Below are 19,069 nucleotides of genomic sequence, written 5' to 3'. Positions count from 1 at the left end.
GCCACAAATTCGGAATCCTTAACAGATCATTGTTCAGCATGGCAACTCACTATACACTTCTTTTTTTAACCTTCCAGAAAAAATTCATTTTGGTCATCTAAATTATGCATTGTGAAAAACAAAGATAGATGAATTATTCTTACAGTTGTTTGGATGTAACTCTGCGTCTCTTCTCATCCTATGTGGAGGGAAGGGAGAAAGTAAAAATAAAAGAGAAAGTTCATTTCATAGGAAGATGAAGACCTTAAGCATATATAAAAGTATTAAGTTAATACACTTGATATAGCTAAAAACAGGGTATGAAAGTGGGAGGGGGGTTCTGGGTTTTGGGGGGAAGATCCGGGCAACCCTCAGTCTGGTACTAATGTCCCACACAAAGGAGAGGCCCAAGAGTGGGACCATCCATGTCACCTTACTAGAGAATGTCTAGCAGCACTGTATCAAAGAATCAAAGCTTCTCCATCTCATGCAAAGAATTCTTTAATATTAGAAAATTAAAAAGAAAAAAAGGAATAATAACTTGGGATTCAAATCAGAGAGTGGTAGTGACAACCTGTCTCAGTCACTAGCTCTCCTCAGTTCCCCTAAGCTCACAATCTGTGCCATCTCCAGGACACTTGCACTTATGTCTTTAATTTAAAAGGGATAAAATACTGTGGTGATAAAACCAGTCTATATCTGATTTGAAGTGCAAGTTACAGAAAACTATACATGCATACATGTGATAAAACTGCAGAGAAAAAAAAAGAAGAAAAAAAAACTGCAGAGAAGCACAAACACACACAACTGTGCATGTAAAAACTGGAGGAATCTCAACTCTGCAAGTGAAATCACTCCCCACCCCTCTACGCGAGGCCCAACATCCAGGGATTAAAGTCTCCCTGGTGGAGTGGGAGATGACTTCCAGGGATAAGCCTAGTCCTGGTACCATGGTATCAACAATGCCATCATTAACAAAAGGGGTAAAAGAAGTGTAACTAATAAGGTATCAGCGGCTGAGAGAGTTCAAATAGAATCGAGAGGCTACTCTGGAGGTCACCCTTACTTAAGCTTCAGTTAGACATTGCTATATATCACGGTTTGTCAAACCCCAACCAAAACCATTCCTGCCAATCCTAAAGAACATCCAGGGCATTATATAAGATTCCACAAAGGTTCCATGCACTAGGGTAACTTTCCAGAAGCCTATAACCTCCAGATGGGTCCATGGATCAGGTAAGTTCTGAAATGCAAAGGGCCCAGCCTCTCCAGAACAGCAGCTAGTTCCATCTCCCTACTCCAAATTATCAAAAGCCTCTTCCAACCTGAAAAAGTTAGAATGGGCATAAGCCAAATACCTTTAAAGAATGGGACAAAGACCAAAGGTGATGGTGGAGTTATACAGAGAAGGTCGGGTTTAACAAATGAGTAGGATTGTTGAGTCACTATATTGGTATTTCTTTTAGTCTCCAGTATCTTAGAATAGTTAGGAGTAAAAACCTAAAATTGTCAAATTGTAACCCATACCAAACTCTGAAATCTGTTCTACAACTTGTGGCGATGTGCTTTGTAATTTATTGGTTTTTGTATATGCTATTTTTTCAAAAAAAGCCGACCGTGATAAGAAATGCACAGAAATATAATGATATTGTGAACCATTGATTGTATACTTCGGACGATTACATGGTATGTGAATATATAATATATCAATAAAAAATAGTTAAAAAAAACTGGTAGAATCTGAAAAACGTCTGTAGATTGTACCAAAGTCAATTTCCTGGCTTTGATATCATATCACAGTTACCTCGCTGTTACCATTGGGGAAATATGAGTGAAGGGTACACCTGACCTATTATTTCTGTAACTTCCTAAAAATCTATAATTATTTCAAAATAAAGTTTTTAAAAAAGGATTAAAATGGCCAAACACACACAACCTGAAACAATGTAGAAGGAACCAACACACGCTTTCCTCTGGAAAAGCCAACTGGAGACCCAGGGCTCGGGATAGGAAGAAGAGCTACGTACTGAATGTCCTTTTTTTTGTATCGTTTGTAAAATTTGCCAAATGAGAATAAAATGTTTAAAAAAAAAAAGCCAAAGTCATGTTTTTAAACGTTTTATGTTTTTAAAATGGTAAATTCTCAAAACGTTAAAGTGACTAAAAGAAGTTCTCTCTGCATCACCCCCTATTTGAGCAATGCCATCTGAGAAGACTAGTCGGATACACTATGTCTCACCCTACCTTCTAGAATAAACAGTGCTTTGATCAGCGTCCACCCACAAAGCCCCCACTGCCCCTCACCTGCTCCAGTCAACAGTCGTGCTTTTTTTGAACCCAGACAAAAGACTACATGCTATATAAACCGTCCAAAAGGTTGAAATGTAAGAAACAACTCTAAGCCTGGCGCGTTTGTAGAACCAGAGTGGTCACCGTTACAAGAGGCAGCTTGCTTTCACTTGTAATATTTTTTCCTAGAAAGCAAGAGACTGGACTATATGACTTGGACAAGCATATTTCCCTCTGTGCCTCAGTTTCCTACTTGATACGGGGTGGTCAGGCTAAACCCAACAATACACGTGCTATAATTTCTGAGAATAAGATAGTGTGAGAATTAGTATGTCTTATCAGAGGACTACAAGTCCACCTGAGCAATACTGAAATGGTCCCAGTGCTTCTCATCCAGGGGAATTCTGCTACCCAGAAGACATCTGGCAATGTCTGAAGATAGTTATATGATCACAACGGGGGGCAGAGGGGTGTGCTATTGTCATCTAGTGTACAGAGGCCAAAGATGCTGCCAAATAATCTCTAGTGCACAGGCCAGCCCTGCCACAGAGAATTACCTCACCCCAAACATCAACAGTGTCTTAGACGAGAAATCCAGTCTCAGGGCAAACCACAGACCCCCAGTTCACCACAGAGCAGAAAGCCATTTACTGCCCATAAGCCATAAGACTCCTACACAGGAGTGTACACAACCTACACAGGCAACCGTGCAGCAAACCTAAAATGAAAGTTATGGGCAACACAGCAATCATCAGCAAATACACTAAAATAGGGCAAAGTTAAAAACCTTGAAAACACCAGCCCTACCTGGTCCTTTTCTTCTTCATCAACAGAATCCTCCGATTTCACTCTTTCCGACTCTTCGTCAGGTTTCCGCTTGGCAGGGCTGTCACACAGTAAAGCCCACCATTAGCTCAGCCAGACCCGAGACCTCCAGCAAGCCCTAAATGAGAAACTCCTCCCTAGCCAAGGCTCTCTCTTTTGGAAAGATCTGGGATGTGACACCTTTTCCCCTCCCAGGAGAAGTCCTCATTTCAGGATGTTGAAAAGGGTTCCAGTTTAAAGTTTCTTTGAATGGCAGGTTTTCAATATCACCATTTGGCAACTGTAAGAATTCATAGATCTAGACATTAATCAATGGCTGCAAGTATGACAAAGAAAGAGACATGACATGCCTGTGATGGAGAAACACACCACCATCTAGGAAGACACAGGCCTCAAAGGATGAAAAGCAGGACTCTCACCAACCCCTGGACCTGACTATGAGCTTATAGGAAACATAAGACAAGGCAACATGCGAAACACCACACGAATGCTACTGACCAAACGGGCAAACTATTGGACAAATGATTAATGTCTTCAAATAAATGGCATGAAAAATAAGAGGGAAAGGAAATCAATAACTTGAAAGACTTAAGTAATAAATCGACCAAACAGAGTGAAACTGGTTTGCCACAAATTGGAACAATGACTACATATTTGATAATAAGGAACTGTTATACTTTGTTAGGTATACAAACAGAATTATAGTTTTATAGATTATACAGATTTATAGATGTTATAGCTTTATAAAAAACAAAAGAGACCTTGTCTTCTAGAAATATACTGAAATAGTTATGGATGAAATGACACGTCTGGGATTTGCTTCAAAGTAATCCAGGTGGGAGGATGGGGCATATGGGAGTTTGGGTACAACAATGTCTACGAGCTGATAAGTTCTGAACAGGGCAATGGGTACTTGGGGGTTCAATATATTATGCTCACTAATTTTGTGTTTATTTGAAGCTTCTGTAGAAGTAAAAAATATATGAGGTCTTCAGAAATGCTATTCATCAACGTCTAAAAACAAAACTTGCATATGAGATACGGGCAGTCAGAACTGTTACTGTACCCCCTCCTCCAAATTTCATTCACGTTTTACCAAAAGTATTAGTGGGCCCCTAGAAATGGCAGCTGTCAATTCATTATATACTGACCCCCTTGCAAAATGAGATGTGATGGTGCTCTGCCTGGTCGTTTTCCTTGTAACCCTGGAGCTAGGTGAAACGTCAGCTATTTAAAGATAAAAAAAAAAAAAAAGAAACAAGAAAAAAAGCCACTATGAATAAAAAAAGTCCACAACAACGGTGCAGTTCTTCAACATCCCCAAGTCGCCAACCAGATTCTGAGGGCCAAGCACCCTTCGGTTCTTATTTTAATCAGTGGCCATCTGGCTAATGTCAGAAATTTGCACCTGCCAGTCTGCTGAGCATTTTACATTTGCTCTCATTTGAGGGGCGCCCAACCCTGAACCTCCCTTTATATCATCAAAAGTAGTAGTGGCCAATAACCAGATCTGGGCCTAAGTCCCATGCTCTTTCATTTGTTTTTAAAAATTTCAGAGTAACTTTGCCTGCAAATTGGGAAGAAGTCTAAGAATAAATGTTTAGCTTCAACAGACATAACTTAAAAGAACAAATGATCAGTAACTTCTTTCATCTAATCCCTTTTCGTGACTTTAGCCATGTTTTGGGTTCTTTTGCGCTCTACCTGGTCAAAGATAAAATTAAACACATCTAAGCTAGTTAGGTAGTATGTATTACTCCCGTATATTCAAGACACAAACCAAGAAATACTGCCCAGAGGTACATTATTTCAAATTCAACAGTCCCTCCATCAAAGTGTAAAGTGAATCAAGTGTTCTTACAGGTAGTGTCTCCGTCTGACTTGCTTCTTCTGGGCGTGCGAGGTTTTGACACAGGTTTCAAGGGTTTGTTTGCCTCTTCCATTCTCACTCTGCGACCTTCACCACTGGTATGGCTCCCGTTTTCTAGACATCCATTCACTTCCCGACTGAAAGCATGAGCTCCGTTCTCCAAGGACAAATCTTTATTTAAAAGGGATTTGACTTTAGCCAGGTAGCCCTCCTACAGCAGGAAAGGATAATTTAGGTAGCAGTGAATGTAAACAAGTGACAATAAGAGAACAAAGAAACACATGTGTTTCTTTATCATTATCAGGCAACAAGGAGAGGGTTTTATTCTGCCTTCCTGGTCAGAGACAAATTACATCAAAGAAGATGCTCTCTGGAAGCTGGGATGCTAAGAACTGACTTACCTCTGACAATTCTTCTTTATGTAATTTGGTTTCCAAGTCACATAACTGATTCTTTATTTCTGTTTGCAGAAATTCATGCAAGAGATTCAATTTCTCCTTCACACATTCCTAAGGGAAGGATATAGGTTTAGAAGTTCCCAAACTCTCAAACCATTAACGAATGAACTAATACAGAAATAATGAAGCTGTGTGGTCACATTACAATGACTAAACAGCAAGCAATGCTGTCTCAGCCAAAAAATTATTCACAAAACATGTTCATGATGTTTTCATCAAGATTTCGTCTTATGTAGCATCAAAGTGGGGAAACTGCGCAGCTTAGAGGTGGGAGGGAGATATATAATAAACAGTGTATGAGAACAAGGCTGTGCCCTTGAAAACACAGTGACCAGGACAGTCCAGAATCAATGGTTGGGAACCCAGATGCGTGAGCCCTCCAGTGAGTTACCGAATACCAACTAATTACTGCAGCCCATTAAACAAGAAGAATATCTAAGTTATCCTGGAAACTTTATGGGAAAAAAAGAGCTGATTCCACTTAAAGAAAAACTTCTTCCTATTAGCCACAAAGTATCTACCAAATAGTCATATTTCGCAGTTAAAAAAAATGGTTTTTAAGTAGCAATTACCTTTTCTGTTAAGCTATCTCTTTCCAAATCTTTGAGCCTAGGAAAAGACAAAAAGGGAAGAAAGGAACACTTGTTAGAAACATCATCTGTAAGAATCAATACCATAGTTTTAAAGAACTTTGGAAACATTTAACATCGATGAATTTTAGAAAAATTAAGGTGGCTTCCCTCCTCCATGCATTCTGTCCCCCAACCCCCCATGTCCAGGGCCTACTGGCCTGCCTGCAGATTAAGAAGTCATTAGTGGACATCCAGGTGTGAAAGTCTCCCTGGCGGCGTGGGAGATGACTCCCAGGGATGAGTCTGACCCTGGCACTGTGGAATCGACAATGCCATCCTGCCCAAAAGGGGGAAAAGAAGTGTAATAAGATATCCGTGGCTGAGAGAGTTCAAATAGAATAGAGAGGCTCCTCTGGAGGCTACTCTTATGCAAGCTTCAGCTAGATATTGCTATTTGTTGTGGTTTACCCAACTCCAATCAAAACCATTCCGACCAACCCTGAAGAACACCTAGGGCTTCATCTGAGATCCTACGAAAGTTGCACGCATTATGATTACCTTTCAAAACCTACAACCTCTAGTTGGGTCCCTAGGCCAGGTAAGCCCTGAAACCTAGAGGGCCCAGTCTCTCCAGAACATCAGCTAGTTCCATCCCTCTATCCCCTATTATAAACAGCCCCTTCCAACAAGAAAAAGTTAGAAAGGGCATAGCCCAAATTCCCCTAAAGATTGGGAAAAAGATCAAAGGAGAAGGAGGAGTTATAACAGAGAAGATAAGATTTAACAAATGAGTATGAGTGCTGAAACAATATACTGATATTTCTTTTGGTCTCCAGTGTCTTGTAGTAACCAGAAGGAAAAACCTAAAATTATGGAATGGTAACCCATACCAAACTCTAAAATCTGTTACTTAACTAATTGTTACAGTGTGCTTTGAAATGTATTACATACACACACACACACACACACGTCATTTTTCACAATAAAAAAATAAAAATTAAAAAGAAATAAAAGAAATCATTAGTGATCGAACGAAGCCCTCCTTTGGGGAGTTTTTCTGGTAACGGCAAGAGAGGACCCCAAAGTTCTCTATGAGATTACATCATCTTTAGAAGGGGGAGCAGGTCACTTTTTTTCTTTTTGCGGGGGGTGTGGGGTGGGTTGTGTCAGTTAAGTGCCCTGTGGCTGGTCTCCCTCCAATCGGGTCTGGCAGGAGCCTGTAAAAGGCGTCACTGCACAGCTGGCATGAAAATGAAGGAACCAAGGTCACAAGGGACCGTGGGGAAGAGCAGGGGAATATTCTCAGAGTGGGGGTCAGGCAGCATTCTAATAAGAAATGTACAAAACAGGGGTACAAGGCATTGAGGCAGCAGGGGGTGCCCTAGTACAGGGGAGAGAGACGAGGTCAGGAAAGTGAGAAGAGTCAGCTGGTCTAGGGAACTTCCTCCTTGGGAATGAGCGCACCTAGTCGTTGACAAGGGCAGGACTGTCATGAGTTTGGCTGGAAAAAGCCAATCATTTGAATGTTAAAGATTAGTGTCTTGCATTTTCTTTGGGGGGGTAGAATAAAAGACTGGAAGAAAGGGAGACAGCTGCAAGGCTGTGGTTCTCGCCTCTGTGCTGATTGTAGGTAGTGGCAGGGAGAACAGGTTTGATCAGCTGTGTGGGTACCCTGGGTCTCCATCTCTGTGCACCCCCCCTAAAATGTACTGCCTTCTCAACAACTTTTTTTTTTTAATCCCAAAACACATGTAACAAACGCAAACATTCCTATTTTGATCATTCCGTTCTACATATATAATGAGTAATTCATAATATCATCACATAGTTGCATATTCATCATCACTCAACAACTTTTTGCCTCACTGATCATTTCTAGTTGGAATCACAGAGTAACATTATCTCCTTTTAGCAAGATCTGACCCCACTGTTTCCTTGCCTTTGTTTTAGAATGAATCCCTTCTGTATCATCTAAGACAAGGTCCACGTTTTTATGAAAACCCATAGCAGGGCCACAGCAGGGCCCATGTATTTACTTGCTCATAGGGCCCCTTCTGAACCAGGGGTCTCTGGTTTGCAAATTTCTGAAGTTGAGGCTGATGGGCTCACCATCTCCTCCTGCACTTCTTTCTGGCCCTGGGCATGGTACATCATGGTGGAAGTTCAAAGGCCACACAAACCCACACCAACTGATTTCTGACAAGGGTGCCAGGTCGACTCAACAGGGAAAGAATAGTCTCTTCAACGAATACTGCTCGGAAAACTGGATATTCACATGTAAAAGAAGGAAAATGGACATGTTCCTCACATCATATACAAAAATTAACTTGATATGGACCAAAGACCTAAAGAACTAAAATTCTAAAACTCCTAGAAAAAAAAAACCCAATATTTTCAAGACCTTCCATTAGGTGATAGAGTTTTAGACTTTACACCAAAAGCTCAAGCAACAACAACAACAAAAAATAGGAGATAAACTGGACATCATCAAAATTAAACATTTATTCAAAGGACATTGTTAAGAAAAAGCCCACGAAATGGGAGAAAATTAAGCTTAACAACAAAAAGACAAACAACCCAATTTTAAAAATAAACCAAGGATGTGAACATTTTTCCAAAAAATAATACACAAATGGTCAATAAGCACATGTAAAGATATTCAGCACATCATTAGTCATCAGGGAAATGCAAATCAAAACTACAATGAGATATTACTTCATGCCCACTAGGATGACTACTATTAAAAAAACAGAAAACAAGTGCTGGTGAAGATATGGAGACACTGGAACCCTTGCACTCTCACTGCTGGTGGGAATATAACATGGTGCAGCTGCTGGGGAAAAGTCTGGGGGCTCCTAAGAAGGTTAAGTACACAATTACCATATACAACCTGACAACCCCTCCTCTAGGTATATACCCAAAGAACTGGAAGCAGGAACTTGGAAAGATATCTGTATACCAGTGTTCACAGCACATGATTTCCAATAGCCAAAACGTAGAAACCATCCAAGTGTCCATCAACAGATGAGCAGATAAACCAAATGAAATATATGGGACGGGATATATTCACCCACAGAAAGGCATGAAGGTCGGACACCTGTGATAACATGGGTGAATGGATGGACCGTGAAGACATCATATTGAGTGAAATAGGCCAGACACTAAAGGACAAACATTGTAAGATGAAATGAAACAGTCAGAACGTACAAGTTCATGGAGAAAGAGAGCAAAGCACAGGGTGCCACAGGGGGAGGTAGGGAGGAAACGGGTTAATGCTTAACAAGTACAGCGATGGTGTGGCAGCACAGCACGGTGAGCAACCCACACCACTAAGAGGTAGCCTTGAAAGTGGTTAAAATGGGAAATATCACGTTGTGTATAAGTTACCAAGATAAGAATAAAAACAAAAGAAAAAGAATAAAATCAAGATTTCCAGGAGCAAAATTCATTCCAGACAAAATTCATTCCACTACAGTAACGCAGGTCTTGGAAGAGTTCAACGAGGACAGTCACAGAACCCAGGACACAGCCTGATTAACGAGTTGGACAGTCCCCTGAACCTGATGTCACTTCAGGCATCAAGGACAAATCTCAACTGACTACGGAGCCTAGCAAGGCGCCCTTTTCAGAATGCTGATGACTCCTACATCTGCACACAAGGCAGATGAGTGAGTCTGAGTTCTTCCAGCCCGCCCTATGAACTAGGACATTTAGCCTGGCAAAGAGCAAAACAAAGAAATCTCCAGAAGATCTAGAATGCCTTGCTCAGTGAAAAGGGGATTTAATCGGCCTGGCTGCAGAACAGAAGACTGGAGCAGGCAAAGAAGAGTCAGACAAGCCGGCAGGAAGGAGGCTGCCCCGCAGTGAGCCTCCCCTCCTCACGCTCCTTTCGGCCTTAACTTGAGAGTCTGTCCCTTCCCCAGCAGATCCAGGAGAACACACCTTAAATCTGCTTTACGTCCATAAGCAGGAAGATTAGAAAAGCAAAGGACCTAGCAGGGTACTCAAGGGAGGACAGCAGCCATGTTATAAAAGAGAGAAAACCACCTTGGACCCTCTCCAGCCTGAGAAACCATGATTCATTCCTCATTGTTTCCCTCAGAGATTCTTCTTATAAGGGAGATAATTACATAAATATAAATAACCATGAAGAAATGAGGCAGATAGAGTTAAAAGCTGAAGGATTCTGAAAAGGAAGGGGCTAAGCGGCATCTGGAAGGGGGGCCCCCAACAGTGGAGGGCTCTGTGTAAACCAGCAGCAGGAGCTGCCCCAACAGGGCCACAGCACGGGGCAGGAAAGGCGAGTCCACATGAGGAGGCATGGGTGCCAGTCGGAAGGGGTCAGGAATGTCAGACTAGAACTCATCAGTTCTGTTCTATAGATAGCAAACCATAAAGGAGTCACAGTAAGGCGGTGCACGTGCTATCAGAGCACACTTCAGGAAAATTCATCTGGCAGAAATATACAGTACAGACTGGCTAGGAAGAGATTAAACAATGTTAGAATGCTCTAACATCCCTGAGCTAGAGATGCTGGTCTGAAATATGGTTGCAGCAGGAGTAGAGACCATGCAAGAGGAGTTACCAAGCTGTTGGCCCTACCTCTTGAGACTGGCCGCATGGCAGGTGGGGGAAGGCTAGCCAGACTAGGATCTGCGGATGGCAGAGTAGCACCTCCAAAGGCTCCCATGCTTTAACCCCCAGAACGTATGAACATATTACCTTACATGCAGCAGGGACTCTGCAGATGAGATCAAGTTTATAGCCCCTGAGATAGGGAGATTACCCTGCATTATGTGGGGTGGGCCTGATCTAACCACTGGAATCCTTTAAAGAGAAGCTTCCCAGTTTCCCTTAGAGAGATGCAACTAAAGACCAGAGTGGAAGACAGATGCGGCATGGGGACTCGACCGGCCACTGCTGGCTCTGAAAACACAGGATGAAGGTCACAAGACAAGGGATAACAGCCTCTAAAAGTTGGGCGTGAGCCCCACTTCACAGCCAGCAAGAAAACAGGACCTCAGTCCCACAATCACAAAGAACTGAATTCTGCCAACAACTCAAACAAGCAGGACACAGATTCTCCCCTAGAGCTCCAGAAAGGAATGAGGCCTGCCGACTCCTTGGTTTTAACCCAGCAAGCTCTATACTTGACTTCTGACCTACAGAACTATAAGATAACAAACTTATGTTGTTTTATTTAAGCCACTTAGTCTATAGTAATTTGTTATGGCAGCAATAGAAAATGAGTACAGCCTCAGAAACTCCAGACTTTTTAGTGGGGAGAAAAGTGAATAAGTAGGCCCAGAGTTTCAGGAGTGACGTGTTGGTTCACAATAGCCATCTACTGTGAAGTAGAAGGACTTTTTGGCAGGTAGAAAGTAAGACCAGCTCTCAGGAGAGGCATCAAAACCGGAGGTGGCCATTGCCAAGTGCATTCCAAATGCCAAGCAGAAGCCCTAGGAAGAGATAAGGGTCCAGGAAGAAAAGAAAGGAAAGCAGGGTGGGGGGAATCGTGGAAGAAAGAAGCCCCCTGCAAACAGCATTACAAAAGTCAAGGACACAGCAAATTAAGAAGTGAGATAGCTAGATGAAAGAGGATAGAAAGCCACTTCAACTCTTAAGAGAAAAATTTCCAATCAAGAAGAGAACTGAAAAAGTTTTAGTAATGAGATGGTGGTGACGGTAGTACAGATTGTATGTGCGCTGACACCACTGTATGGTGTGGTTGCAGGGAGCCAGAATGGGAAATTCCATGTCGTGTGTTTGTCAGCACACACACACACACACACACACACACACAGCAGAACTGGACGCGTGGCACAAAAGTTAAGGCAACAGCAGAAACAGCGAGTCCAGACCATTAGACAAGGAGCAAGACAAAGAGATGAGGATGCTAAGCAGACAGTTACCTCACTTCCACACAGCATACAATGCCACAGTAGTATCTGCCTCAGTTTCCCATTTACACATTAGTACTTTAAATGCTGCCCTGATGGAAATGGAACGCACAGGTGCCCATGTGAGAACCCACGATAAAGGCAACTTTGTGGGAGTTGTTCTAATGTCTTTTCACCCATCAGTTCAGCCTTCTGTGCCTAGGCAGCTCTAGATCCATTTCACAGAAGACACCAAGGTACCAAGAGAGTAGATAACTTGGTCACACAGCTCGTAAGCGGGAGGCCAAGGAGCCTACCTCATCTACCTCTAGAATCCTACCACAGGGGAACAGAACCGGAAATGTCAAGCTGGTTAAGTCCTATCCTGAACCTACCCAGCAGGGGCCATGGACCTAGAGTTAAGAATTTCAAGACCCATCTTAATCTAATCACAGAGCGAAGAAAGCTATAATTGCAAAGGCTAATCAGAGTTGAGCTAAGAAGGGTACCACAATTAAGGTATAAATCCAGGCTTCCTTAAAGGGGAAAGTCTGACATGCAAATGTTTAAGAGCCTACTGTGAAGTAAGCTGCAGATATGAGGAAAAAGGTAAACATGGTCTGACAACAATCCTGGAAATATCATCAACTTCAGGGCTGCAAAAGCAGCATGCTGGGTATGCTGACAGAATCCCACACCCTTCGGAGGGAGGGAAAGGGATAGGCGGAGGCCAGCCTCATGGCGTTCCCTGTGCCAGGGTCAGAGGCTGAGAAGCTAAAAGGTGGCCTGGCCTGTGTGGCTGGGGAAGAGAGCGCAGGATGAGGCAGGCAAGCAGACGGTGATTCTGGACTTCACACCATGTGCGCAATGGGGGGGCGGGGGGGGGCAGGAAAACCACTGGATCTAACCTAGGTTTTAAGGACTACAGTTTCCACTCTAGAAAACAGATCTGACTCAGGAAGACAAGTGGGAAACTATCACTATTTCGGTACAAGTGATGGTGGCTTGAGCAGAGTAAGAAAAATCACAGGGAAAAATGTGGCTTGCCCTGAAAGGCATGATTTTAGAAGACTTGGGTATATTATACTTCAAAAAGTTTAGAAATACAAATATTGGAAATACTTTCTAGTATCATTAGATATCTAATGGAACTACAAGTTAAAAAAGGAAGTTAAAAAGGAGTTTAAAAAGGAAGCTGCCTGACCCCTAGGGATGAGTCTGCTCTCACACCGTGAGATGGACAATACCTTCCTGACCAAAAGGGGGAAAAGAAGTATAACAAATAAGGTATCAGCGGCTGAGAGATCAAACAGAGTCCAGAAGCTACTCTGGAGGCTACTCTTATGCAAACTTCAGCTAAACACTGCTAATTCCTATGGTTTGCCAACCCCAACCAACATCATTACTGTTAACTCTTAAGAACACCTAGGACTCTGAGACACTATAAAAGTTTCATGCACTAACTTCATTTTCCCGAAACCTATAACTTTCAGAGGGTTCTTGGGCCAGATAAGTCCTGAAACCCAGAGGCACTAGCCTCTCCAAGATTATCAACTAATTACAACCCCCTATCCCTTATTGTTAACAGCCCTAATCAACATGAAAAAGTCAGAATGGGCATAGCCCAAACATCCCTATAGACTGGGAGAAGGATCAAAGGAGAAGGAGGAGTTATAACCAAAAAAAAAGGATTTAACAAATGAGTATAACTGCTGAATCACAATACTGATATTTCTTTTGGCCTCTAGTGTTTCGGAGCAGCTAGAAGGTAAAATCTGAAATAGTAGAATAGTAACCCATAACAAACCCTGAAATCTGTTCTATAACTGCTTGTTAAAATGTACTTTGAGGGCAGTGTGACAGTGGCTCAGTGGCAGAATTCTCGCCTGCTATGCCTGAGACCCGGGTTCCATTCCCAGTGCCTGCCCATGCAAAAAAAAAAAAAAATTTACATTCATTTACAAAATCTAAGTTTAAGGGACTGTTGAATGTCATGTTTATGTGTCTATTTTTTTGTACCGTGAGATACTTCAAAATGTAAACAAAAAGCTGTTAAGAAGTTCACATAAGCTAATAATTTCAGTGACTATCACTTGATCTAATGTGGGTGTCATCACTTCATACCAAGAGGCGGCAATTCTAGTCCAAAGTTATATGGAACCTGGGGTGCACTGGTGAGTGTTTAGACTCATCCATAGGTGTTTTATTTCAAACAAAGCACTCAACCAGGCCACAGAGCCCCCTGAGTCAGTGGGCCATTGGCAACCACTTGGCAAAGGAAAAAGGCTATGGCAAGTTGCAGACTTAAGCACAAATCTCTGCTTCTTAATAGCAAATTCCTGAGAAACCCGCTTTTAAGATCTTGAGGATTAAATGAGATAAAGTAAAGTACTTCATGAAATTTGTAACTGATTAGCAGAACTGAAAAAAGTAAGGCAAATTAGGTGAAAACAATGTTAATGCCTTTATGCACCGATAATGTCACTTAAAGCCGACACTATTAATTCTACTCTACAGATGCAGAGGCAGCATACATTTGCCCAAGGTCACAGGCAAGCCAGTGGAGAGAGGGTTATCATCAAGGAAAATAAGGCAGGGCCCAAATTTCATTTAGTGGGTCTCACATTGTGAAGGTAGATACTTTCATCATTTCATTTCCATTTTAAGTAACAGGATATCTTGGGGAAGGATGGGAAGCCTGATTTCCTGCAACAGACAAGACAAATCCCCTCTAACCGTGGTTAAAAAGTGGGCTGAGCTTTAAATGACTGGTACAGAAGCCCCAGGGCCCCTAAACACATACACACACACACCTCTCACCTCCAAAAGCCCCAATCAGAATTGGTCTGGCCCCACAATACGGACTAGACTTGGGGGATGGGGTGGGAAATAAGCACAGGGAAAAGGAGAAATGGCAAAGCTGGGTTCACAAATCTGGCGTGGAAGCCTTCAGCCCCGGGAATGGGGTTCCCAAGAGTGAATTTGATATGCCCTCCACAAACAAGAGGCTGAGGCCAAATGCTCTTTCCACCGACCCCTGTCCACCGGGGACCCAACTCAGGCAGGAAGGGGCCTGTTTTAGATGCCACCCTGCAAACTGCAGCCACCTCTGGCTTAGCGAGGCTTCCTGGATGCCCAGGGCTCCCAGGCAAGCAGATTTCCTAGAAAGGACCAGTCCGCGTTATCCAGCTGCTCCGCGGTCCCGGTCCTGCGCTGCCGGGTAGGAGGCGGACGACACCCGCACAGCCCGAGGGAATGAACAGAGCCCCCATGAAAGGCTCGGGCTCGCGAACCTAAGCCGGCCTCGCCCGGGCCTCGACCGGCGACGTCGGTCTCTGGAGGCCGCCATCCGGATGCACAGCGCGGGGAATCGAAGGGTCTCCCCAGTGCGAATCACGGAGAACCGGGTCGGCCGGACCCCGGCCCAACTGGGCACCGGAAGTGGAGGCCAGAGTGCCGGGGCTGAGGGGCGTCCAGAGGTCTGGGGGGGCCGCTCCCTGCCTAACACCGCTGCTCAGCAAAAGGAGACCCCCCGAGGTGAGCCCCCAGTTTTGCTCCGTTTTGCGGGGCGGGGGGGGATGTCTAAAGAGACCCCACGTTTCTAGCCGCCAGCGCGCCGTGAGGGGCCACAGCCCATTTTGGCGCCAAATGGCCAGGGGCACGCGCGACCGGAAGTACCACCCTGACCGCGCCAACCGCCGCCCGCCGCGCCATCCCGCGCATGCGCGTCCGCCTGTCAGCGGCGGCCGCGAGCCGGCCCGAGGGGAAGCGACCCCCCCTCCAGCGCCGTACCTCTCCCACCCCGGCCGCCCCCGAGGACGCAGTCTCCCACGACACTTACCGCCTGCGGACATCATCGGGCAGTGAGACGGCCGGGGAGGCCAGCGTGGGCACACGAGCCGGGGCGGTTCGGGCGGGCATCTCGGAGGCTGCAGCGCGGGCGGGTGGCCCCGGCTTTTCGCGCGGAAACCGACTGGGAGGGGCGGCGAGGGGAGACGGCGTGTACCACCCCGGCCTGCCCAAGGGGGAAAGCGGGACGTACCATACGGAGAGGCCGTACCACGTACGGGCGGAAAAGCCGTGCACAGGCACCGCGCATGTGCGAGACGGGCGCGCACCCCTACACGGGGCAGTGGGCCTGCCCAAGCTCCGTCGTTGGCAACGGGTGGGAGCGCCCTACCCAAGACTTTCATTCATTCATTCTTTCGGGCTTTCTGAGGATAAAGTAGCGAGCAGCCTCAGGGGGTTACGAGCCAGCGTGCAGGCCCTTGAGTTAAAGTCCTCGCTTTCAACCCCATCTCTTTCCTCACTAGGCGACCTTGAGCGGTGGGTCACTTGGACTGAGTCTGTTTCCTCACCTGTAAAACGGGGCTAAATAGCACCTACTCCAGAAAATCTGTAGGATACACAGAACATGTAGCTGGCGCCAAGGACCCTGGTAGTGCTGGGAGGGCGAGATCACGTCCACAGCCTGTTTTTTAAAAAAGAACCAAGTCAACTTAACAATTCTGGTATACTCTTCTATTGCTCAGATGTGGTCTGTCTGTCTCTCTCTCTCTCTCTCTCTCAGCCAACACACAAGCAAACTCACTGCCCTCCCCCTCTCTACGTGGGACATGACTCCCAGGGGTGTGGACCTTCCTGGGAATGTGGGATAGAAATCCTAGAATGAGCTGGGACTCGGCACCAAGGGATTGAGAAAACCTTCTGGACTGAAAGGGGGGAGCGCGAAATGAGACAAAATGAAGTGTCAATGGCTAAGAGATTCCAAACAGAGTCCAGAGGTTATCCTGGAGGTTATTCTTACACATTATATAGATATCACCTTTTTAGATTAAGGTGTGTCTGAGAAGCTAGAGAGAAGTGCCTGAAACTGTAGAGCTGTGTTCCAGTAGCCATGTTTCTTAAGATGATTGCACAGTGATAATAGCTTTTGCAAAGAGACTGTGTGATTGTGAAAACCTTGTTCTGATGCTCCTTTTATATACGTATGGACAGATGAGTAAAACATATGGATTAAAAATAAATAAATAGGGGGAAACAAATGTTAAAATAAATTAGGTAGAGGGAAATACTAGTGGTCAATAAAAGGGAGAGATAAGGGGTATGGTATATATGAGTTTTTTCTTTTTACTTTTTATTTCTTTTTCTGGAGTGATGTAAATGTTCTGAGAAATGATCATGGTGATGAATATACAACCGTGATGATATTGTGAGCCATTGATTGCACACCAAGTATGGAATGTTCATACATTAAGAATAGGTTCATGTGTATGTTGATTGGTTTCATTAATAAAAAAATTTTAAAATTGTGGTATAATTTTTCATTTTCTTGGTATTTAACAAGTGAATGTGTTTGTGTGCACACATGCGCGCGCGCGTGCGCACACACACTGTAGGCACCCTAGCAGCTGGGAAGGAGAAGCGTGCCTGGCCAGAAGTGGACCTCAAGCCCTCTGGTTGCTATAGATTCTATGCATGGCAAGATCCAAGAAGACGGAATAATAATACTAAGAGTATAATTAATAGTTATTAATTTTATAGGTAACCAGCATTTATGTACTATTCTATACCAGACTGATTAGGAGTTATATAATTTAATCCTTAACAAACCCTAAAGGGAGATATTAGGACCCCATTTCCCATGGTCTAGAACTGAGGACCCAAGATCATAAATTCAGTAAGTAAAAGGAACTCTGAACCCAGAGCTTGAGTGCAAAACAGTGACCCCAGGGTTGGTCAGCCATCTGACCCCTGGGAGGCTAAAAGGACAGCACTGGGAGAACTAGATGAAGGAGGTAGCAGGGCAGACAGGATGGCAGGTAGAAGACAGTGTTGCCAGAGTGAGGCTCAGGCCCCACAGTCCTGCTGGAACCCAGCATCCAGGCCTCTAAGCCGGGTGGGGAACAGACTAGCAGACCTGTATTTCAGGGGCCTCAACTTGACAGAGAGAACAGCTGCATTTATTGGGTCCTTTGCCAGCCTTGTGAGGAAGGGATGACTTGACCCATTTTACAGATGGGACAAGGGCTCAGGGACATAAAAAAAAGATTTGCCCAAGGGCCCATGGCAAGTTCGTGTCAAAGCTCGACTTCCAACTCAGTGGTCTTCTCCCGAGCTGCTCACGCCAAAAAGCCAGGCACCATCTTTAAATTCTCTCCTCCCCGTGCATTGGGGATTGAATCACTCACCTCCCCCACAAAAGATAGGTTCAAGTCCCAATCCACATCCCCATGTGTTTGGTTTTTTTTTGTAAACAGGACCTTTGAAGGTGTATTATTAGTTAAGATTTGGACTCATTTGCAAATTGCAAACATCCTTTTCACAGCTAAGGCCAAATTAAATCAGGGTGGTCTTAATCCATATACTGGAGGCTTACAAACAGAGGCAATTTGGATGTAGGCAGTCAGTAGAAGCCAGAAGTCAGAGGAAGCCAGAAAATGAGCAGATGACCATGTGACGGAGGCAGAAATGCATGCCAAGGAACCCCAAGGATTGTGGCAAGCTACCACCTGAACACTACAGACTCCAGGAAGAAGTGCAGCCTCGAGACTTCAGTTTGTGGACTCCTAGCCTCAAAAAAAACATGAGACAATAAATCCCTGTTTTTAAGCCAACCAACCAGTGTGTTGTATTTGTCGCAGCAGCCCCAGCAAACTAAGCCAGCCCTCACAGAATGAGCTACTCTTGTTGGTTTTTTCTCTGCAATGCAACCCAAGTCCTTCTCCTTACCACCTCTGCTGCCACCCCAGCCCAGCCTGCCATCCTCATTTACCTGGACTATTCTAGCAGCTTCCTCCTCAGCTCCAAGCTGTCCCGGAAAGTCCCTTCTCCACAGTGCAACCAGAGAGCTTTAAAAAAAGAATAAAAATAATTGGAACATGTCATTCTCCTGTAAAATCTTCCAAAACTTCCTATTGCCCTTGAAATGAAATCCAAGTATTTTATTCCATTTACAGGGTCTCCTCCCCCCTTCACTGAGCTCAGCTTACTTGGCCCCCTTTTACTCTTTCAAGCTCTTGCGTGCATCACAGGCTTAACCTATGCTGCCCCCTCCTCCTAGACCAGTCTCCTGGGAGATCCACCCAACTCCACCCAGGGTCTCCTCTGGCCACCCAAAAGCAGCTCCATTCCCCTCTTTTTTTCGTCACATTGATCATCATCAGAGATTCTCTTATTTACTGTCTCTTGTGGTCT

General features: G+C 44.4%; 1 protein-coding gene across 3 annotated transcripts in view; it reads right to left on the bottom strand.

Moving 5' to 3' along the window:
* Positions 1 to 15,888, bottom strand: part of DNMT1 (DNA methyltransferase 1) — a 44,302-nt gene extending 28,414 nt beyond the window's left edge. The window contains exons 1-7 of one of the 3 annotated variants that reach the window (XM_077121865.1): positions 15,714 to 15,888; positions 5,994 to 6,030; positions 5,365 to 5,472; positions 4,955 to 5,174; positions 4,245 to 4,320; positions 3,076 to 3,154; positions 144 to 178 (exon numbers count right to left, since the gene is read on the bottom strand). In XM_077121865.1, the coding sequence (XP_076977980.1) occupies positions 144 to 178; positions 3,076 to 3,154; positions 4,245 to 4,320; positions 4,955 to 5,174; positions 5,365 to 5,472; positions 5,994 to 6,030; positions 15,714 to 15,793 (635 nt within the window). In that variant the 5' untranslated portion in view covers positions 15,794 to 15,888. Of the gene's footprint in view, positions 1 to 143; positions 179 to 3,075; positions 3,155 to 4,244; positions 4,321 to 4,954; positions 5,175 to 5,364; positions 5,475 to 5,993; positions 6,031 to 15,165; positions 15,510 to 15,713 lie in introns of those variants that run through there. The other 2 variants (XM_077121866.1, XM_077121867.1) reach the window with 2 other exon arrangements.
* Positions 15,889 to 19,069: the final 3,181 nt, after the last annotated feature.

Source organism: Tamandua tetradactyla, chromosome 11, assembly GCF_023851605.1.
Source record: "Tamandua tetradactyla isolate mTamTet1 chromosome 11, mTamTet1.pri, whole genome shotgun sequence".
Classification (NCBI taxonomy): Eukaryota; Metazoa; Chordata; class Mammalia; order Pilosa; family Myrmecophagidae; genus Tamandua; species Tamandua tetradactyla.
Note: the sequence above shows the minus strand (reverse complement) of the source record. Positions and strands in the feature narration are given on the sequence as shown.